At 37.9% G+C, this 23,728-nt stretch overlaps 1 protein-coding gene across 5 annotated transcripts in view; it reads left to right on the top strand.

The window, feature by feature from the left end:
• KLHL32 (kelch like family member 32) overlaps positions 1–23,728 on the top strand; it is a 129,363-nt gene that overhangs the window by 51,531 nt on the left and 54,104 nt on the right. For all 5 annotated transcript variants that reach the window (XM_055714698.1, XM_055714699.1, XM_055714696.1 and 2 more), the window contains 2 exons: positions 5,098–5,205; positions 16,057–16,155. In XM_055714698.1, coding sequence (XP_055570673.1) covers positions 5,098–5,205; positions 16,057–16,155 — 207 coding nt within the window. The remainder of the gene's footprint in view (positions 1–5,097; positions 5,206–16,056; positions 16,156–23,728) is intronic.

Below are 23,728 nucleotides of genomic sequence, written 5' to 3'. Positions count from 1 at the left end.
ACAGGTTTTGTGCTGATACAAGTTAGAGTCCAGTGGTTAACCTTAGTTTTCAATTTATTTTTTAATTCCCAGCAGAAAGCTTATAAAAGCTCAATAGTAAGAATTCCAGTTTGTTTCCCCAGGTGATATCAGTAAGTTACTGATAATTTTTGTCACTATATTTTTTTAAAAGCATAACCATTTGTTCTTTTTGTATCCATTTACCTGTCTCCTGAGGCTGCATATATTTTGATTCTATTTCTTGCCTTTAAAAGGCCACTAAGTTGCATGGAATTCACTGAAAGAGTTTAGTTGTGTGAAATACTGTATAAGTTGGTTAAGTTGTTTTGTGACAATTTACTGTTTGCTATGCCTGACTTGGCTGTAAGATTGATGTGTACAAATGAGAATGAGCTCATTACTCTCATGGATATGGAACATCTGAGTAAGAAAGAAAATGACTCAAAGACAAAGAATGATTTCGTACTTCACCATTGTGACAGTGTGCAATTTGTATTTTGGGGATTTTGAGTATCATCTTGTGTTTCTAGGACCCTGGTGTCTGTTCTTAAAGTTGTATGTTGTGAAGGAGTCTGTACGTATTGCTGCAATGCTGCCTGAGTGATAAAATTAATGCATTTAGACTTTTGTCTCATTTATATTTATGTACAGTAATACATCTTTTTGATTTGGTGGTATTTTACACCCATCTTCCATTTTGCTGTTTAAAGCTAAGCAACAGCAGAAACTGAGCATGGAAAGTCAGAACCAGTGACTGTGCTAAGCATCTTTTAGTCAGGCTGTTCTGCCCAGTTACACCATATCTGATCACATCTGAGCCTGGTCTCTTTGTGTGCCATTCAGTTTTGAGCTCTCGTTGCCTTTTGTGTTCTATGTTTGCAGAAGAAACCATTTTATAAATGTGCCTTTGGCTGCTGAGGGCAAAGTAGCAAAACTGCATGCAGATGTGATGTGTGTTAAACTCCCACTAACTTGCCAAATTACTTTGAAGTCAAATTTTCAAGAGTCAGAGTTATTTTATGCTTTGATTATTTTTATCCAAGGATTATGTGCTTCATTTTCTTTTTCCTTTGGGAATAGTTCTCTAGCTCTATTTCAGGCCAAGATTAGAAGAACAGCGGAGGGTTGATTCCTCCCTTCCTGCTCTTTTTACAGCTAATACAGTGTCTGCCTGCCCCACAAAATTGAGGCCATCCTATTCTGTAGCTTCTTAAGTAAGTGTGAGCTCAGGTGGAATTCCACAAATGGAATATATCCATTTATGACAAAATGTTGAAACCTCAATTTTGGAGTAGTTGCCACAGAATGTCATTGTGTTTACATTTCTTTTGGGGAATTGGTTTACTTAAAATCTTGACTAAACCAGCAGAATTTAAACAATTGCTTTATTTCCCACAACATTGGCTCGTTGACTTATTGGATGGCAGAACGAGATCTGGATATTTAAAGGCACTGAAGAAAAGATCCATCTTCTCAGAAGTGGGCTTTATTGTAGAGGGGATCTTTGGTTGACGTATTGGCAACTTGTACTGCCCACTCTCATGAAGCTCTTGGAGGAGGTGAGGCATTTTCCAAGAGATTTTATTTTGTCTAAGCAGAAGTATTTAAAAGTAAAGCATGATATATTAGCATTGTTGATTGAAATTAATAAATAAAACAATTAACATTTCATACTTAGCCAAATTTGGTAACTTTTCTGGTATATTTGACTTTGAATTGTGCACTGTTCCAAATATTTTATATTTTCATTGTTTTTCTTGTCTGTCACTTTTACATCCACTTGCGATGTTTATCTTACTGCTTTGTTTTTAATGTACCCGAGGGAAAAATAAAGTAGGCTACTAGCCTTGCATTAAAAGCATGACTGATGGATCTATTTAAGCTCACAAAACCTCAGAATGTTTTCAGAGATGCATCTGAAATTGGAGTTTGACAGCCCAACTGTAACTCATTCTCCAGGTACTGGTGAACTCTCAAGCCAGAATTTAATGATCCATATGTTTCTGCAGTTGAAACTACAATATTCAAGTACAGTAGTGGAAATTAAAGACTGAGTTTGAGCTTAATTTCTGCATATAATTGAATATATTTTTTTTCATGCTGGATTAAACCTTTAACCTATCAGGCTGAGAAGGAAATTTGCCTGCTGGTGAAAGCAGTGTTGGTCACTGAGCAGCGCTGGGTTCATCTGTGTGGGAGACTACTTCCCTGGAGGCTAATCCAGTTCAGCTGAATGTGAACTGTCTGAGGACCATTGCAGACCTGATCTTTTGAGCAAATTCTTTGGCCTTGCCCCCTGAAAAACAAATGTAGTTTGTACTCAGTATCAAAATACTATTACTGAATACAGAATACTAAAAGGAGTAGTATGAGAGAAAATTAACTCCATATAGCAGGTGGAGCGCAAAGCCATAGTCCTATGGCTTACTGGCAGCGACGGTTTTGATTAGCCTACTGCACTGTTAGACCTGTACTAGTAAATAAGATGGATAAGGGCTTGTTTTGTGGCCCTAAAGGTGACTGGCACAGCATGGCTTGTGTCCATATGGCTAAACCTCCTCTCCTCTGCAAACAAACTGGCTGTATCTGTGCTGTCTATTTGGAGCAGCCATGGCTTGAGTTGACCCCTGAACCATAGCCTGGTCATCGCCAGGGAGAGTGCTAGTGGGCAAGGGGTTGGAGCTCTGCTGGAGGCTGTGTTTGTTTAAATGCTGTGGATAATTATGGACAATGACTGACTTAGTGGCCTGATCCTGCTGAGTTTACAAAGTTGGGTGTAGTAATAAACCCTGTGTAACAACCATGTTAGAATCTCTGTGATAAAATAGGCTAGTCTCCTAAAGGTCAAATTAGTAAGCCTACAAAGGAAAACTCCCCAAATTCTTCACAGAAGTGATTGGTGGTGTACAGATGAGGTTCAGTTAAGTGTTTCTTTCTATCTTTAAGCTTAATCCATTGTGTGGGACATCAGCCCCTTGATCAGAACAGAAACTTTATTAGTAGCCGTGCTGTGTTTTGATGGTTCCTATGTACAGGTAGGTAGTGTCAGACAGGTGCTGTAGCACAGGCAGAGAATAGAGAGCATGCACTCACTTGTGTCACTGAGCATTTCCAGCCTTTCTGCAGGCAGGCTGCGATGGAACTGAGTGTACAGAAGGCGTGCAAATCTACCCCTGTGTAGACCTTACTCTCTTTACTCTGGAACTGGTGTGTGAGAGGACTGTTACCCAAAAAGTTTAGTAGTTAGTGAATTTCTGAGAAGTTTCTCTTCCAGACACAACCTGCATGTCTGCTTTTGCAAGGAGCAGGTAGCTGATGGTTCCTTGCAGCTCCTGGCAAGCCCTGAAGCCTCACAGTAGCTGTTAGAGCTCATTTGATACATCTAAATCACAATGAAATGTCCAACTGATTATATTTGTAATGGAATTAGAAAAGCATCTGAATTTGTTAGATTGTATTTTTTTTTTTTTATATCAAGGTGTATTTCATGCCTGCGTCTTACTACATTTGTTTGATAAACCTTTTAAACTCTTTGATGCTGCTTTTCTGTTGCCAGTTTGGAAGAAGCCCTGATATCGCTTTATTGAAACAGAAATCGCAAAAATACAAGGAGTGACCGTGTGTTAGATGTTGGTCTTCCTTGTACTGGATGATTTCCAGGCAACAGATTTATGCCAAATTATGGTGTTTTAATGATGAAAATACTAACATTTTCAGAAGAAATTACTTATTTCCAGGAAACACTCAGCTCTTGAAAGAAGCACCTGCATCTAGGTAAAAGCGATGTGCAAAGCTGTTAGGAGGGTAGGGCTTTTTTTCCTTTAAATCCGGCAGTGCTTGGTGGACAAGTTGCACATATGAATTCCAGTGTGCTTGTTGACTGCTTCAGCTTCTGCAGGTATCAGCTACAGCAGAGACAGAGGTAGCAGAGGGTATGTTTGTACAAAGTGCTTCTTTACTAGAGTCCTCCAAGGTGAAGTTTGGAAGTCTCCATAGAGGCATTAAGTTTGGCACAAAACCTACTGGGGCTAAGTTTAGACTCTCTTTAGTAATGACAGATGGTAGAACTATTCAGGTTATTTGTTCAGTTTACTGTCTAAAGACTGAGCGGTATATTTTGTTAAAAAAAAATATGGGGGTCTGCGACAAAAAATGGAGAATGGAAGGGGGAGGGAAGGAGTGATAAGTAGGGGTACTACAGTGAGAGTGCCAGCTGGGAGGGAAGAGTGAGGGGCAAAGACAATGTCTGTTTAATAGAGATGGGAAGAATGTCTGTTTAACACAGTTGGGAATAGTAAGGTTCTTACAAGGATCCAGAGACTGAGGAACGTTGCTTCAGTCCAGGGAGGCACTAGAGACTGATGATCTAGAAAACAAGATTGGATAAAAGGGACAGTTGCTCCCTCAGTGTTATTTTTAAGGAAGTTCCATAGCATCTTGCTAATCCTCAGTTTATTGATCTGAGAAACTGGGGCAATAACAAGTAAGGGGAGGTTGTAAGTTTAGGTGACTGCATCTCCATCCTTCCTCCTCATTCAATAACTTGAGTATTAAATTGTTCTCATTCCAGGCTGAGATGCTTATTTGGAAAGGGTTGTTTATAAAGATGGTGCGTGAACTGTCCCTTCTTCTCATAGAAGTAATTGTGTGTGGCTTATTGTTCCATCCTACACATAATGATACTATACATAAATATTATTTCTAGTGACGCTTGTGTAGATTTTTTTCCAGTCTAGCTCTTATATTTTTTTTTTTTATTGAATGATGTCTTATTGTGTGACTGTTCTCATTGATTTTACCAGAATTAGTCAGTTAAGAAGTATATACATGGGCCAAAGGGATTTGTTTCAGTTTTTCCAGAATAAGTTTTTGTATTTCCTTATTGACAAAAGGACTTAGTTTCAAGATTGATTGCTATGGGATTAGTACTGAAAATTTGGTATAGATCTCATTCTACCTCACAAATCTGTTGCTATTTAGAATTCTTATCCAAGTTAAAACAAAGGTTAGTGAAGGTGGAAAAATCAATCCTCCTCTTCTTGGACCTTCACTGGGCATTGTTTTTAATGGTTAATAACATTTCTTTTCTTTCCGTAGGCAATGTTCAGTCTCTGCATGGTTGAAAGCGAAGCTGATGAGGTGAATTTGCATGGTGTCACAAGCCTTGGTTTAAAACAAGCACTGGACTTTGCATATACTGGACAGGTATTGTACAGTTCTTCAAATTAAGACACACAAACAAAAGCAAACGGCAATAAAAACTGAAGATGACCTTTACAGAGGTACTAGAAATTATTTTTTTGTGCACTGCCCAGTAACAAGGTCTTTTAATTTAACAGATCCTACTTTTCATATATTGGTGTGTGTTTGGTTTTTGGTGGTTTTTGTTTTTTTTTTTTAAATTTTCTTTAGAGGGGTTGTCTAATAAAAACATTGTTTATATGCATTGTTGCCAGGTAGTGAACCATGTAGGACTTGTATGCCCCTTTTATGGTGGCCTGGCTGTTCATAAAAACTTAATGTGAGTTGATTCTGCAAGCTAAATTAAATGTAAAGAAAGGGAAAATACTCTCAGTATTTTCCTAATAATGAATACTTATAAACTTTGCTGTGTTTGATAACATATAATTGAAGGGAACAGTAGTCATCCCCTGGACGGATGCAGTCCAAGCATCTTATTAAATGCTTATAGGTACTATACATTTTAATTGTAACACTTTTTGTGATAGAAGGTTATGTATCACATTATGTTACTCCAGAAAATGCAGAGTGATGCTGCTCTTACCTCTGCCCCTCGCCAAAAAAAAAAAAAAAAAAAAAGGAAAAAAAAGACCTGCCATATCTCTGCAGTGCATGCTTGGACAGTGTTGCTGTATGACTGTGTCTCAGTTCAGAGTTCATGGATAGTGAGCTCAGAACACCCAGCTTTTTTTGCTTTGGACTCTAAGATTCTAGATAACCAAACTATTTCTGGACATACTGCTACAACAATTGAATTAATTTTATTATATTTGTTTATTACTTAATTTTGAAAAGGAAAGCTTAAATTCATATTGCATTATCCTGGAAGAGTTTTGGGGTTGTACAAATTTAAGGCATCTTCTTCCATACTGTGGATTGAGTATATGGCCATAGGTTTTTTTTTGTTTTGTTTTGTTTGTTTGTTTTTCCAAAGGGAATTAAGTAGAAATAAGGAAAGAAACTTTTAAAACCTGTTTTAAAGGAGTCTTTTTTGTCACCAGCCCACACAACATTTATACATTAGCATTGGCCTTAGAGATTAGCACTTGAAATTTCTGTGTGTCTGCTCTTATGGAAAGTATAACTTATGCAAAGATTTCTTTGATATAAATGAGACAGAGATTCTGTGCTATATTACTGAATTGGCTGAAGATCTCAGTACATGACTTGTCATTGGTATGCTTTTTGTTCTTTCAGTTGAAAGTTTTGATAGATAAAATTGAACGTTTCCTGTGCTGTTGAACACTTGTATTATTTTAGTAATTTGAAACTATAGGTCAATTATTCTGAAGAGAGAACTCTTGTTGCTAAATGGGAGTATCTTTTGGGAAGATGGGTTGTAATTGATTTCTATTTTACCCATTCTGTCTGCTGTGAATAAAGGTATACTCCCATATCTTTCAGCACAATTCAAAGTCTAAAAAAAGCTATGCAAAATATGTAGAGAACCTTGAAAGGATGGATTTAGCATTTATGTAAGCCTACAATCCACCCCACGTTGTTTCCAGGATAGTATCCTCAGCTCCCTAGTAAAATATGTGCCTTCTACCCTTGATCCTTTAGAGACTTCTGAGTCTTTCATTTTCAGGTATAATCTACTTGGAATAAATGAGTGGGCTTCTTGAATTAAATATAGATGTGCATGTAGGTACAGTTGCTCATATATATAAGTGATTATAAGGCAAAGTTTGCTGTCGTATCCATCAAATACACAAAGTGCTACTTTGAAGCACAGAGAAATGGGAAGGGTTCTGTAGGATTTCTCTTACAAAAATGCCTTTGAAGCATAACTCAGTGATATGAGCATCTGAGAATTAGCAGTGTCAAATTTTCCCTTTTGTCCTTGAAATTCTTTTCTGGCACTGGGTTTATATGTATTGAGCGTTGCTTATGTACTGACTCAGGCTGACAGAATCTGGGTGAATGTTTCAAGGTAGTGAGTGGGAGTAAGCCACAAAGGCTATTAATGAATAACTGGATTACTGCATGCTTACATCAGAGAGAGTTCTGAAAACAGTCGTCTTTAGTTTGGTCTTCAAACATTTTCTAATTTTAAACCACAAACAAACAAAATATTTCTTACCAACCCAAAACTCACTTGTGCTAATAACAACCTTTTATTGCTCTGAAAATGTAGGTATCAAGACATAATCTGATGTGCCTTTTAAAAGTCGAAACCATGAACTCTTTTTCCACTCTCTTTTGCTACCCCTCCCCCCCCCCCCCCTTTTTTTTTTTTTGTTTAACCTGTTTGGCCAAAATGTTGGTCAAAAAAATTGCTGTTTCTTTAGGTAACACTGTGGAACTCACGACAGTGTAGGGACAATCCTAAGGTATCCGTGTCTAAACAGATAAATATTTAGTTTCAGCTTTCTTCTCTTTATTTCTTTAACTTTACTAAATTTACATTCAGTTGGAAGTGTAGTAACTCAAATGTAACTTTCTGTGTAAAATAATATATTGGAGACATCTGGTGGAAATATTTAATATTGCAAGATGGCAATATTTGATGCTTGCAGTTTTTGAAACTTCTCAAAATTAGGAAATTAAAATTTTGGCATGACATTGCAATCTGAAATTAAAGTAATCCTTGGTTCTTTTTTTTGTTGTGGGATTTTTTTTGTGTTGGTTTATTAAATATGCTTGCAGAGTTAACATACAAACTTCATCCTCCTGTCTACTGAGGCAGACAGTGCTTTATCCTAATTACTGCTGGAAATATTTTGCTTTTAAGGGAAGATCGATTGCTCAATAGAAGACAGGATTGTTGTAAAACTCAATATCATAATTCAAACTGAATTAATCTATTACTATGGTCCCTAATCATCACAAAGAAAGAAATGTTTGAATAGAAATAAATAAAAACTAAGAAAGAGAACAGCAGCAGAATTTGGTTTTATTCTACGCATGAAGGCTCTCAGTAATCCTCTAATAATGAAATCCTTGGCAAAAAAAGTCTTAAATATGTTTACTCTTGGCCGTAGGCATTTTACCCTGTAATCCTCATACAAAGAATTCAGAGATGCAACTCCCTTCCTGTTGTAGTTGACCCTTCCTATTGCAGCTGATGTATCCTTTCTTCATAAAAGGGTTTTCGGGTAATTTTCACTTTTACTTCACAGCTGGCAGCAATAAGGCCAGGCCAGAGTCTCAGGGACTACTCACCCCTCCTCCTCACTGGGGGATTTTACAAGTGTCAGGTGTGCAGTGGAAGGGAGATGGATGAAGTAAAATTGGTACAGGAACTGTATATTCTAGATTATTAACATAGAAAAACAGTTTTTCATGCAGAGTTTGGAGCTCACAATTTCTTCTGTCAGTCTTAAACACTGGGTTAGTGAGTTACAGGCACTGTTACTTGCTCTTTTTGACTTTTTTTTTTTTGCTTTGAATTCTTCTGTTACCAAGAAACAGTCTCATTTGGAGGGATGGGATAGCCCCTCTATAGGCCACTGTATCTGGGTGGCAAGTCACTCATCATTACAAGAAAAGCTGCTTTTGATCAAAAGAAAACCTTTGGGCATTTGAAGTTACAGTGCTGAAAACAGGCTCTTATAAACTGTCAAGTGCTGTGAGACTAAAATGGTTTGAACTGCAACTTTGAGGCTCCTCATTTTAGATGAGGCTCTTGCATTCCTCCTCAACGTAGGTCCAGCAAACTATATGATTTCTGTTGATCTCATATTTATGTAAAATCCAAGTGATACCATCATTTGAATCAGCTGACCGGCACTGAGGTATAGTTTTAAGAAAGAAGAATTGTGCAAGAACACTGGATTTAATTTACTTTAGATGATTGTGATCCTAATTCAACAAAAATACGAATACATAGTGGGAGTCCTATGTATACTGAAATGCTTCGCTGACTTGGATCTTTCTTCTTTCTATATTATGTTCTGTCATATGTCTTTAGTCTATGGTAATGAAAAGATTTTGCCTTTAGATATAATTTTGAGGACCTCAAAAACATTCAAAAGCAAGTAATTTGCTGTCCTTACTTTGTTGTATCATAGACAGGAAGTTATTTTGGGAGAAAATAACTTTCCAAAGACAACAGCTTTATTAGGGCATAATACCAAGTTCTCCTGACCGAGTCCTGTTTTCCAAACTGGCTAGTCTCTCTTTTCTTTTTCTAAACCGTAATATTTTGTGTCTGTATGAATAGAAATGAAGTTGTTGTCTTAAAAATACAAAATTATTCTCAATTGTCAAAGTTGAAAAGAGTCAGTAAGCAGCCCTTATATAAGAGATGTTTTATGTTCAGCTCTTTCTCCAAAAGTAAATTTTGGGGTAACTCTCCAAAAGCAAATTTGTGGGTAAGTCATCCTGTGGTATCTTCTTAGCCTAACACAGCCTTACACCCTGCCTATAGAACGTTGAAATGTTTCCTTTTCATGAAAGCCACAAAATAAGTTGCATTTATAATGAATCAAAAACAGGCTTTAAACTTTTTCTGTTTCTTAGCATATTTAACAGATTGTCTTTACTCGAAAAATGCTAACATACCATCAGTCTTTAATAAAGGGAATATCAATTTAATGTTCCAGTTACAAATCTAGAATTTCATGGTAGCGCCTGATATATTGTTATTTCTTGTGCTTGGGTTGCTCTCAGTATTACTTTAAAGCATTATCAATGTGAATCCTATTTAACTGCTGCCTTTATTTACTAACTTTATTTTGTATTTATTTATTTAAAAAACCTGTCATCCTGTAACAGCTATTATCACTTTACCAAAGAGGTTTCATGAACTGGTAGTGGTACCATCTGGTGATTTTTTTTCAAATTCATGCACACAAATCTATGGTTAGTTATAATATCTTACAGCTCCTTTATGAAATTGTACTTTCGGCTTAGTTATTTCTTTAACAAAAAATATGAAAGAGTGAAAGGTCTTCTCAAGTAATAAAGAAATAGTTGAAGTAAATATTTTGAAGTACAACTATTTCTCCTGATAATTGCTTTGATTCCTTTATAGAATATTGGCTTTCACCTCTCATCAAATCTCCCCCCTGTTTGATGGTGACAGTTTTTATAGTGATCAACCTGTATTTCATCTGCCATTTTCAGTTAAGACTGAGGGGAGACAGCTATCAGTGTCTTAGCACCTCTTGTTCTGTTAATCCTTTCTAGCTCACTTGTGGATGAGGTGTATTGCAAAGCTGTATTGTGATGATTGATTTTTTTGGGGTAAGTGACCTCCTGCGTCCTGTGTGTAGCAGTTCCACTGGTTGCCTTTTGATTAAAATTAATTGGTTAAACTGCCTAGTGTCCTTAGCAAAAATCACTTCAACTATCCTTGTTCTTTTCTACCGGGAACAACGTGCCAAGGTCATGGAAAACTGATTACAGCAGGACTATGTCTTGCTTTAAATACTTGGCATCATTTAAAAATGCAATTTCAAAGCCAAAAATAAAAATTTGATACTTAGTTTTGGACACTTCCTTTTTTACTTTGATCAGGAGGATAATCTTGTTTCTGTGCCTAGCAGTAGGTTACAGCTACTAGGTGTTAGGTTCACAGTTCAACTGCAGATTGCCCAGAAGGCTTAGAATAACACAGAGCTTAATTAACTCAGTTTATGCACTTTATTCCAGAGAAGTGTATCATGTTATTTGCTCTGGATTGGTATCAAGCTATGGACAAGACAGCTTTTCTAGAGCTGAAAGTAATCAAAGTAATGAAATGTCTTCCCAAAAAATAGTGAATTTGCTTGGAGGCTTACTTTAAATAATGGTATTTACTTATAATACTGATACTTGTTTTATAATGGTATGGAGTTGCATCAGGGGAAGTTCAGGCTGGGTGTTAAGAAAAGGCTTTTCACTGAGGGTGGTCAGAGGGAAGTGGTCACAGCACCAAGCCTGTCAGAGTATAAGAAGCATCTGGATGATGCTCTTAGTCATATAGTTTAGTTTTAGGTAGTCCTGTGAGAAGCAGGGACTTGGACACTCCTTACAGGTACCTTCCAACTTGAGATACTTTATGATTCTATGATTTATATGCTGTGCATTTAACAGATATTTTCATTTAGTTTTCTGGAAAAATATTTTTACATCCATCACAGAAATGCTGATCATGATGCCTTCTGGCATTGGCTAATGAGACATCTGGATTTTGTAACTATCTGATGTTAGGTGCCAGGGCTTTGGGCAGTTGCCTGCAGTGGACTAGAACATTCTCTTTCCCTGCTCACACTTTTTTGAAGCAGCAGTTCTTAACCTGCAAGATGCTCAGGATTCAACTGAAGCACAAATTAACAGGGAGATAGGCAGAAGTGTTAACTGGCTGCGAATGAAATGCAGTCTAAATTGCTCTAAAAAAAAAAAAAGTTAGGTTTTTGATTGCTCTCAAGCACACAGAATGGTCTCCAGAGGGGAAAAACAAGTGGTTCTTTTGTTAGATGCCTGTCTCATTTGAAATGTGGATCTCTGCAAGTGGAGTCAAGAAGGAATTTTGCATTAAACTGGCAGGATTTTTAGGGTTTCTTTGTTTTGTTTTGTTTTCTGTGTTAAATTCCATATGGTTTACTTTCTAGAGTTTTCTGACATGGCATTATATATTTTCTTACTGTTATAGCATAATGCTGGTTTATTTTTAATGTATATCATACCACCACCACACTTATTCCATGGCCCCATAAACAGCTGTATGGAAATGAGAAGGAAATGCAGGGGTATAAATGAGTAGCTGGAATGAAGGTGGTAGAAGTGCATCCTCGATCTCTCCATGTCTGTCTGGGCATGCAGTTTAGCTCCCTGGGCCTAAAGTAGCTTTAGTTTAGTGTCTTTAAAAGTGTCTGGATGAAATATAATGGCCTGCAATATACAGGGAATAGATTAAACGATCTAATTGTTCTTTTGAGTTATAAACCTCATGAGGATCCGTAGATGTGAGTTAATCTGGACCTTGCCTTCCCTCTTGGGCTGTAAGTTTTTGTTGTGAAGGACAGTTTAAGGAGTTTCCTCCTCGCTCTGTTTTGTCCATTACTGCCCTCTTTATTATGACCATTCAATTCTTGTGTTGGCCTGTACTGGCTGGTTTGTTGTAGGGGGGTGGGAGGCATTGAACGAGTAGGAGGATGTTCTCAGTCTGGGCAGTGTGGAGGTGAGGCATGAGTAGTTGTCCTTGAGAAAGGATGGTAGAAAGCATATCTCATATGCTGCTCCTGGCCCAAGAATCTGTAGCTGCTAATTCCTCTGTGTTGCCAAGAAGTCTCCTAAAGGAAACTGATTGAAGGGAGAGGCAAGATGTGTGATCCCAGTTAATCTTTTCCAGGTTTACCCAGACCCCTAAGATGTGATGGGTTGGAGGGGATGCAGGGTGAGTTGGGAAAGGAATAGGGAAATCCTAGGGGAAGGGGGAATGAATTCCAGTTCTAGAACTGCTGCCCAGAGGGCGGGTGTACAGTGGGGTGTTCAGGGCCATGTGTATCTGTGACCATGGGGCTGATTATAGAATTCCCTTTTCTGCCGCAGAAGCTCAGGTTTAATTTACAAAAGCTTCTAATTCTAGTATCTGCAGAGCATCTTTCCTCAATATATCAATGAAGCAGAAATGGATGCATTTCCATATATATTTAAATTATATATCTAAGAAATTGTGTAATCTGCCTTTCTGGACTTTGTGGACTCGGCATGCTGTTGCAAAGAAACACCAGATTTTTGCATCCATTTTATCCTTTGGCCTGTGAATCTGACCACAAAAGGGGGTGAACTGGGTTGAGTGCATGCTCTCTCTGAAGGGTTTGTGGGATGATGGAGGATGGAATGGCTGCCTTGAAGAACAGGGTACCTGTTTGAAAACAGTCATTGTTGGGGAGGAGAAAAATAGCTTTGACAAAGGAAATCAGTTTGAAAATGAGCAGTACGTGAAACCTGGAGGCTTGGGAAAGTAAATTACTCAGGCTTTCTGTAATATCTGCCCATTATATACGGGGAGGACGTGATTAAGCTGGTTTTCCCGGGTAGCATCGTGGGCCAGAGAAAAGTTGACAGCGTAATGAAAATTAACCTTCAGAAATAAGGGTCGAATAGAGGATTGATGGTAAGATGCAGCCAGGTGCAATACCTGAATATAAAAATAGCACAGAAATCAGTCTTAAGGTAGCATGTGTCACACACAGACATTTCCTTCACTGGTGAAGATTGCACAGTTTGTCTGAAGTCAATGGTTCCAAATTACTCCAAGTTACTACCCTGATAATTATGCCATGTGACCCTTGAGTTGAGGATGAAGTGGGGAAAAGGATTAATCTTCTGTCTTTAGTTTTCACACTTATAATTTGTGATGAATTTTGAAGGTGTGAATCCAAAGTAGATCTTAGTTTCCCTCTCCTTAATTTTCAATAAACATCACTCTGAAGACAGAGCTATTGTTTTGAGGGTTAGACAAACAGAGGAGAGTCAGTCCGTGGGTGTACTTATGGTGTGCATATGGTGGTCTTTGTGTGCATTTACTTTCAGGATTCAGCTGGATAGCCTATATAGCATATAAACATCTATGCTTGTAATGAATAAAAATCAAGTAATTGTATTAATGTATAGAAGTTAAGAGGTGTGGGATAATTGTGAAATACCCTAGTTTCAGTAGAAGGAAGGCTTGCAATATTTTCTTTCTGCTTTATTTACAGCTCTCTTGTGGGTTTCCCCAGCATGCAGTTTGCTGATGGTAAACATTTAGCATAGTTGAATTAGTGTTTTTGCCTATATCCAAATGAGTATTGGATAAAAATTTAGGTAGTTCCATTTAAGGCAAAGTCTTGGGAAGAGACAAAATAGACTTTCCTCAGTTATACTCACCTTTGTGTTTCCCAAGATTTTATCTCAGCAGAATAAATCTTGTATGGTATAGGAAAGCTGTAAGAAATGGAAAAAGATGTAAAGAATGTCAGCTGGCTTGACATGAACTTTTGTTGCTGACTTTGTGCAAAGCACCTCTAGGTACTAACCAGTCACCCTGCTTGTCTCGTCTTACTTATTATCTCATAATGCTACTAGTATTGTTTGTAAATGGATTGCTGTAGCTTTAAAATACATTAATATTATCACAGTTAAATATAGTTTGCCAATGCCTACAAGGTAGTAATCTGCTTATGGTTCTGATTATCTTAATGGTGTGTCTTTAACAATGCTAAGCTGGTGGCTGGCACTTAGTAAGTAATATGACATCAGATGACAACTTCCTCAGCACGAATGATGTCTGAATAACAAACACTGCAAGGTCTAAACCAGCTTGTTTTGTCAGTCTGACCTTGAGCTCTCACTGGAAAATATTTGTTAGTTCTGCTTCCCCCCCCCCCCCCCCCTCCTTTTTTTCCCAGTATATCTATTTGAGATATTTTTGTAACTGAAATCCTTCCTAGCTTTCCATTGAACTACCTCTCGTCATATATAGTAACCTCATTAGCACCAGCCTAAAACCTAGATTGTGCTGGGCCTGATTCTCATTTACATTAAGATCCTTACATGTCTTTCTGGCTAGATAAAGAACTTTTAAACAGTATGCAAATTACATATATGTTCACTTAAAACCTAGCATGAATATATATAGTGATTTGCACAAGCTTTAAGCATGTCATACACTGACAGAACTCAATGTAAATGAGCTCTTGATATAAGCAAGGATCAACCCCCCTTCTCTCCTGTTCTTAACATATCCATTATGTTGGAGATAATTTGTAGGTTTGCTTGAAGAAAAGCATAGATGCTTTTTCATTTCCCTCAAAAACAGTTTAACTGCAAAAGATGCAGATGAGTGTCTTTCCTTTTGTTTGCCATCCTCCTTATTCCACTGCCTTTGAGACATATAAATGATGCTGTGAGATAAAACTAAATTGGTGGGCAAAAGAAAAAGGATCTGAAAAAAGCTTTACTTCCCTGTGGAGCAGTGAGAGACTGACCTCATGTGGTGTGAAACCAAAGTTGCCGGGGGAAATACAACAAGGGTAAAACTTGGAATAAACTGAGTATCTTTACAAATTAACTTTTCTCATGCATTTCTGATTTTTTATTTTTTTTTATGTTGCACCACTTATATTTAAAGAATATTATTTTGCATAGCTTGTAATGGGATTGCTGATAAGAAATTGACCAGTGTCTGTATTCCCAGTCTTTTTTGTGTCCTGAAAGGGATCTTCTAAGAAGCTGACCCCAAGACAGCAGGCTAGGAGCTGAGGCCCAATTATCCTGACTGCTGCCTGTGTGTGATTTTAATTGAAATGAGTAGGAGTTTCGTGTGAGCAAGTGACAGAATAATCAGTCTTGGTTTCTTAGTCCTTTCTGGCACTTCCCCAGCAGCATGCTCACCCTGTGCCTTCACAACCTTACTCTGTAGAATGAAGACAGTGGTTAAGAAAATTATGAAGTGGTACCATGCAGAATGCGAAGGGCGTTCCTAGCCTGTATATTTTTTACAAGCATTAATAATATTAATAGTAGAGACTTCTGAGTCAATTCTGTTGGCCTGATTCATCAGTATATATGGAAGTATCCAGGCATCTGGATAACAAAAGAAGGTTCTGTTATTTTGAAAAGTCACATTTTAAAATAAATATAATATATTTAGTTTTAAAGGATTTAGGGGGTAATGTGGATTACGGACTCTCATAGGAAGATCTGCTTAAAAAGAATTAGGGAAATTCAGGTGAACTTCTAAAAACTCTGTCCCCATCCTGCAAAGACTTTTCTATATGCTTAATTGAACTCTTTCTATTCTTTATGTTGACTTAAATGCCTGAAATAGCAAAGGCCTTTATTACTTTCTACAAGTACTTAGAGTTCTACATGACAAACCTTCCATTTTCTTTTTTACAGATCCTCTTGGAACCAGGGGTAATACAGGATGTCCTAGCAGCTGGGAGTCATTTGCAGCTACTGGAGCTTCTCAGTTTATGTTCTCACTATCTCATTCAGGTGAGGCTTCTCTGGTTACTATCAGCCATTTCTGTTTGGTAAGCTTTTGTTTCAAGCCTAATTTCAGCAGGACAGTATTAGTACAATACCTGGTGTCATCTAAATGGCAATAAACTGGATTTCAGGAGACCTGAATTTTGGGTGTAATTTGGATATCAGTGTGTGGTAGGTACTTCCTCCTCCCATTCATTTTGTCTTTTTCAGTCCTGAAAACAAGCATTGTCTAACTGATTAGTATCAGTATATGACAGTTTTATTCCTTTTTTTACCAGAGAATTTGCTTTCTCCTGCCTCAAGTTACCAAATGTTAAATACTTCCCTATTGTGATCGTGAGTATTGTGAAGCATTTAGATGCATAAGTGTTTACAGCAGAAGAATATTGATATGTTCATTTCAGGTCACACTACCTCTCACTGAAGGAGTAGGGCTTATTAGAATCGCACCTTATTTGCAGCTGGCCTTATGCCCATAATGCTGATAATATTATTAATATTAGGGCTGTCATTATGAAGCAAAAAATCTGAATCCAGTAAAATATTTTTTTTTTGTGCTTGGCTTATATAGGAGGTGGCTCACAGTGGTAGCAAAAACATAGCTTTGATGTGGATCTATGAAAAGACTTATTAAAAAAAAGGCAGTAGCAATTCTGCAGAACTGTTTCCTTGTCTCTAATTTTTCAGTATTGTTTCTGAAATAGGGTGTGTTGGCTGCATCTGTGCAACAGCTGGGCATGGAACTGCACATCAGCATGATCCTCTCCATATGCACTTGCCTTCCAACAACATAACTGCCTTTGAACAGTCTGAGTGTGCTTGGCAGCACACTGAGCTGCTGAGTACTGTATGCACGCAGGATCTCACGTTAAGAGCTTTAGGATGTACTTGAAGGCTAGGCTTTGTATGGAGAAAGAATCTGTTCTTTGAGTGTTAGCCCTAGTGAAGCCTTCAAAATGTATGTTCAGGTAATAAGGTGATATTAATTTGTGCGTTATAAATTAATTAGAAAGTTAAAGGAGCTGGTAGACTACTACAATCTATTTTTAGGAAAGTAAGGAGGGATTTAATTTTTCTGAGAAAACAGACATGTAACGGGAAAGATGGTTGGTTTGAGAAATAAGAAAATTGAGATGCCAAATAAGCCACAAAACCATTTGCCTACCAGTTGTCAGGCAGGCCTGGGAAGGGGTTATTGTAGTGAGAAAGAAGATACAAGTCTTAAGATTGATAATTGTAGAGTGTATTTAATGCCCCACCAGTAGCAAATCAGTCAGTGTGAACATGTCTTTGCTGCTTCCATGCTCTGTGTTTGCCAGAAATTGAACTAAGGAGACCATTGCAGCAAACAACCCAGAGGAAATATTAAAGAGTAGGGAAGAAGCTGAGTATTGTGGTGCTGGTGAGGTAGGGACATGAGAGGAATGTAGGAAAGGAGCCAGGTACATGCCCAACATAAGTCCTTGTACTAACTTCTTCCATGACCTGTGTTGAGTAGCCTGTGGTGTTTGTAGCTCTTCCCTCGGCACCATCTTAATACTTTTAATCGCAGGGTAACTGTAGAATTAGCAATGCTTTAGACCTTGTCCTTGATGTGCCAGCTATAGTCAAGTATTTAGAACAAACTGCTAATGATATTTTTTAAAAAGCCCAACGAACACACCAAAAAAAAAAAAACCCCAAAAAAAAACCCCAACGAAAAATCAACACCAAAACCACACACACCCTGCCCCCCACACTCCCCTGAAAAAAGCCCCAGAGTGAGCAAACATTGCTGCCAAATTATTCTGTAATTAACAGACCAGTAAAAATTCTCTGGAGGTGATGGTCAATATGCAGTTAACTCAAATGATGTGAAGGAGCTCTGTTGTACTCAGTGTGCCGAGATAGGGTAACTGGAGCTACTTTGGTATAAAAATTAAGAAGTGGGTCCCAGTGTCCAGATTGTCAGTGATGGAGGCAGACAACAGGATAGGGAAGGAAGGGCACAGAATGAGGAGGAGAGTAGGTGTTGGGAGACAGAGAGCAGTGGTAGTACTGTAAAGTATTTTTTAATCAGGGTCTCATTATAAGGTTTTGAATCTGCATGGACACCTGTGGGATCACTGTAGATTACTTGCACTACTTAGGTAGTGTAATTAATTATTACTGTAGCTTTACTAAAAGTAAAATTAAAGTAGTTTAAGTGGCTTTAAGAAGGCCTTCTTTATCCTTGTTGGTAACTGGGTGTCTTGTCACCCTGCATGCTGTGATACAGATGCTGGAAAGAGAATAACGCTTGTCCTTTCTCTTCTTTCTGATGAGTCTGAGTGCTACAGAATTCTTGATTTACTGTACTAGTGAATTTCTTTCTTGTTGTTTTGAGTTGTTCAGATATCATGAACTTAGCTTAGTTTAGCATAAATTCAGGGAATACAGTATGTAGAATCTAGCTGTTACTTATTATTATTGTGTAATGATGATGCTGCATTTTAACTTCGTAGAGTTTCTTCAGTTGTTTGGATTGGACCAGACGTTTCCTGTAAAAGCATGCTGCTGTTATTGTTAAAGCTTGTTCTAGCTCTTTTCTCTAGATGTTCCAGCTTGTCATGTCATCTTGATACTTTTATCTGGGGCCTGTAATTATTCCATGGATATCAATAAGGATTTTTTTTTCTGCTACAAATGAAATTGACATGGTCCGTACACATATCTGTTCCAAGGCATATTTGTAGTCTGCGAGATTGCAAAGACTATATTGATCTAATTCGTCGAAGATGATTGTCAGAGCGTCTTAATTGTCAAAGATGAATTAAGGAATTTCCTCTCAGTTGTCTTGGAATAAACAAGATGTTATTTTGACTATAAGACAGATACTCTGTCTCATAGACCAGCCAATTTAGAGCACTTTAATTTATTGATAGATCTCAAAAAGATTTCTGTAACAAATTGTTTGAATCACAATTATGGAATTTTTGTAAAGAGCTTTTGATTAAAGGAAAAACAGAAAAAAAGAGAAGAACGTTCTTTCCCTCACCCTCAATTAGGTAACATCCATGTCCAAGACATTTGTGATAGCATGATGCAGTGGAGGTTTCTGACAACACTGCTAGCTTACTAAATGAGTTTTATCATCTATAAACTTCACATTATCAAGTGTTCTGTAGCATCTGATGTTGATTCCATTTTCTTACTGGAAAACTAATTTTCATTTTTGATTGATAACTTACTAATTCTTATTTTAAAAGAATTGTAAATTGCATTTTTCTACTTGCAAACAAGAGAAATAGCCAAGCATTCCTTACTTTAGGTCTTAATTCCGGCTTTGTGTCGTGCAGACTTCTCCTGCCTCAGCAGTGTCATATCTTGAATTATGATCACCACCTAGCCTTTGCTGTTTGGGGTTTTTGGTTTTAGCTCAGTTTGTAGAGGGAGACTTTTTGGAGCATGCTGATGTATGAGATACATACATATTCATGAATCTCTTTGATTATGTTGTCTGCATAATTCTCAGGTACTTTAAACATAGAAACAAGGCTTGAAATCTCACACATCCATCTCAATCTAAACAAACGCTAGGGCAATGTGATTGTTCTTGGATGTATTGCTGCCCCATAGGTGTGGAAGCTGAAGGCTTGAGCTTTGTGTGTCTTGAATTGCACTGAAGTCTGTGGTCACACACAGAGTATTTGCTTGCAGAGTGCACATCTAGTTCTCTAAGACTCTTTGTTTCCCGAGTTCGTCTTCCAGCTCAGATTGATTGTTAGTTTGGGCTGAAGTTTTTCTAAGGAGGCTAACGCAGAGAGCTGCAACCAGCAGGTAAACTCTGAATTATAATGGAAGCAGATTACCTGAATGTCATTTCCCTTTTAAAAGCTCTAGCCTTTAGAGTGCCAGTGGACCATAACTGTCCTACTGTGACATTGGAGAAGGCATGAGAAAGCTAGTTGAAGGCGTTGAATGTGATGGAAGTCTGAGAATGGACGACTTAAATGGAGCCGTGGAGAACATGGTATTAGGTAGTGTGTTTGTGATGACCTGGTTTACACTTAAAACTTGCAAATGTTTTTCTGAATGGTACATGATGACTTTATTCTTATGCAAGAGTACAAACGTGTTAAAAGATTTATTCAGAATATAGAAATGTTTGTTTCATAAATGTCTGAGTTACATAACTGATTGTAGATGTAAGAAGTTTTGTCTTTTACAGCTAGCTGTTCGTGTATTCAGTACCAAAGAGAGCCACAAACTGCAAAGCATTTCAACAATCAAAATGTAATAGGGAGGAAATGCTATTCAGAATACAAGTTTTTTTGGAATTTCCTTCTGCTGATCAACATGATCTCAATATTGTGTGGATATAGCTTTAGTAATCAGCTTTTAAACCAGAGGTTGATTTCCACTGACATTCAGAGGTCTGGACATAAGACTGCCCATTGTGAAATCTTAAAGCTAAGTGATTTTTCTGTGTTTTCTGAAGTCCAGTATTACTGTTTTCAGTGGAGTCCCATATACCTCCTGGATTACATTCAAGGTAATAGAGTGATAGGTGTGAGTGAGAGGTTTAAAAGTCGCAGAACTGTCCAAAACAGCCCACTCATTTCTGAGAGGCAGGACATGGCATTATTGTTAGCTTTTACCCCTTTAACTTTCTGATGCCAGATCAGGCACATTTCGTGAAGAGCAAATTAAGTTTACATACTGGACAGAGTCTGCATACTGGACAGTGTCTGGGATATCATTTATGTTATGTTTATTGGTTGGACAGTTAAGTATTTTCAATACAGCCTTATTAGAAGTGGTATTAACTGTCATTGTACTCAATGCTGGAAATAATTTCCTATTTTCACAGTACTAAGGAGCAGCAATTATAGTAGACATGAGCAGTGATCCCGATTGCCATTAAAGTTCCCCTGACTGTTAAAAAGTTGTTCTTGGGATCATGAATGTTTTTCTGTCAAGAGAAGTTAAAACTTTGATGCCAATTTAGCCGTTAGTTTTAACTGCATTAAGTTCCCTGCGAAATGATAAATGTATTACGTTACCTTTTAGAAACTTCATTACAGTGGATAGAACTCTGCCACAGGTATATGTGCCCACTTGCTACTGATGTCGGTCATAGCATCTTTAAACAGAGCTGAAAAGAACATTTTAGGTGAGTGATTAAAAAGAGCCTGAAAAAAACACAGCACTGTACAGCAGCAGTCAACTGGAATTTTCTTAGGGCCACCTTTGTACCGTATGCTCTGGATTCTTGTATACAAAAGCAGACAGTGAGCGAGATCAGGCCTTGAATGGAAAAATCAGATTAATCAACTTCCAAATGATAAAGAAAGACCTCCTGGAATAATTCTTGGTAATAAGTGAGACAGGCAAATTGTCTTGGGTAGGGGCATTTGATTTTTAACCTTCTACTCTAATGGTCAATCTAGGCTTATAAAACAAAATTTTTTCATGGTGTATGAATACCTAATGAACTGGATCTTTTCTTCTAGTAATTTTAAACTATTTAAATGTGTTTATAGATTGAGATATGATACTAGTTTTAAAAGGAAGAATCTACAAATTAATCTGCCTGTGGAATTAAAAGGAGCGTGCATGTTTTTTATATGTGGTGGGGCCAGAGCTTCAAAAAAGTTTATTTTTCTTAAACCCAACTTCTCCATTTGGAACGGTGCCAACAACACAATTCCAACTTTCACTAAGATACTCTCCTTCAGAGATGAATTAATTCTTGCACTAGAGATTGAGAGCATCACCTTTGTATTGCTGGGAACCCCAGCTCAGTTGGGATTTTAGCTCCTGGGTTTTTCATATAGAGCAAATTAAACTTCTGGAAAAAAAATCTAAAGGTCATCTAGCAACCAATGCTTGCCCTTTTTTTAACTAATACTGAGTTTTTAATCTAAGTACATGCTTGCACACTTTCTACCACCCCTACTTCCCCAGAATTAGAGTGGTGTTTTATAAAGCCACTACCATCAAACTTGCATCTTTATCCACCAACTTTATCCCATGGTGGAAAGAGTGACCTTCCCCTACCATGAATATGAAGTAGACAGAAATTATGTTATCTTGCATTTTGCTGGTTTTCAGTGTTATGCAACCAGTTGTTGCTGTGCTAGCCTGCTATTTTTTGAAGGAGCATGTTTTGTCAGTTGTTGAGTCATTAAGCTATTAACAGTCATTAGGAAAATTATTGTACAAAGCTTAGAAATAACTTTGGGAATTTATCTCCGGCTCTCTCTTTAACATACAGATACATTACAGAAATACATATTTTTATATATGAAACGTGAATGCACTGCTGAGGATTCCAACTTAAAATGAGACTTGGGGAAAAAAAAAATATGGTGGTGGTTTTCTCCATTTTTGCAGTTGGTGTCAGTGAAGAAAGTAAAACTGGTATACCCAGTCGCTTTGAATCCCATTCTTACTGCAGTCCACTTGCTGCTGTTTAGCTGTGAAGTGACGGTGGATATTCTGCTCCTGGGGGTATTAACTGTTAGAGATAGTGGTGCAACTACGGTCGGGAACCTGCTGGTCGGTTGTGTCTCTGTGTGTGTTCTACTTGTCCTAATGAAGTAATAGCTGGGAAAGCTGAACCAGAACTGCTGATGGATGTGCAAAGAATTGTGCTGGAGTGTCTAGGTTTACTACTACTGGCCAGATTAAAACTCTCAAGCTGTCTAGCTAGTTGTATGGATATACACTGCTGGTCTTCTGCTTCAGAGTTGCAGGAGAGGTCACAAATTGGGAAGAGACAGATACTGCTACGTCTTCCTTGTCTTTGCACTTTCTGTCAGGAAGGGAGAGCAGTTTTGGTATGTGTCTTAAAGAGGAACAAAGAAACTATATTGCTTCACCGTTTCCCTCTCTGCCCTTCTGATGTTGTCTTTCTACTCAATGTGGCTTCCTTACCTGACCTTTCTGTCCGTCAGCCCCTGAAAGATTCCTGCTTCTAGCATCTTTCTAGTGTTTTTATGAAGCTGTAAACAGAGGCCGATGATTCCCAGATGCTTAGTGTACAAAATTCTCCTTTGGTTTTATTACCTTCTGATCAATACTGATGTATTATGTCATCCCTCCTGCCCCCCCCTCCCTGGTGTCTTTAGCTTTTGAATCTCCTCATTAGTTGAGGCTGTTTAGATACGTGAACCCCCCAAATGGCAGCATTTGTAATTGAGTAGTGCAGCTTCGCTTATCTGCTGGTGTCCTCGGCGACATGCCGAGTTAGCAGTCTGGCAGGAAAATTTGTTTGATGGCAAGAGATAGCACCGGGAAGGCCGAATGGCGGCAACTTGGAAGGCGGCAGTTGGGGCCCTTCCTCCCCTGGCGCGGGCAGCAGGTGGCGCTGTGAGCCCGTACCAGTTCGAGCAGATAAATTCGAGCTGAAATCAGAAAAAATGAAAAGAAAAATTATTTATTTTTACTCCGTATTAGTCTTCTGACCTAATCAGTAAAAAAGCCATTATTCACACAACACTGGGCAATATGGATTGTAATTTTTAACAAATAATAGGAAACTGTTAATGTTTTCGCAGGAAATACAGTTCTGTCTTGTGCAGCAATGGTCATTTATCACTGCACTTTGTGAAAT

Source organism: Falco cherrug, chromosome 6 (genome assembly GCF_023634085.1).
Source record: "Falco cherrug isolate bFalChe1 chromosome 6, bFalChe1.pri, whole genome shotgun sequence".
NCBI classification, from domain to species: Eukaryota; Metazoa; Chordata; class Aves; order Falconiformes; family Falconidae; genus Falco; species Falco cherrug.
Note: the sequence above shows the minus strand (reverse complement) of the source record. Positions and strands in the feature narration are given on the sequence as shown.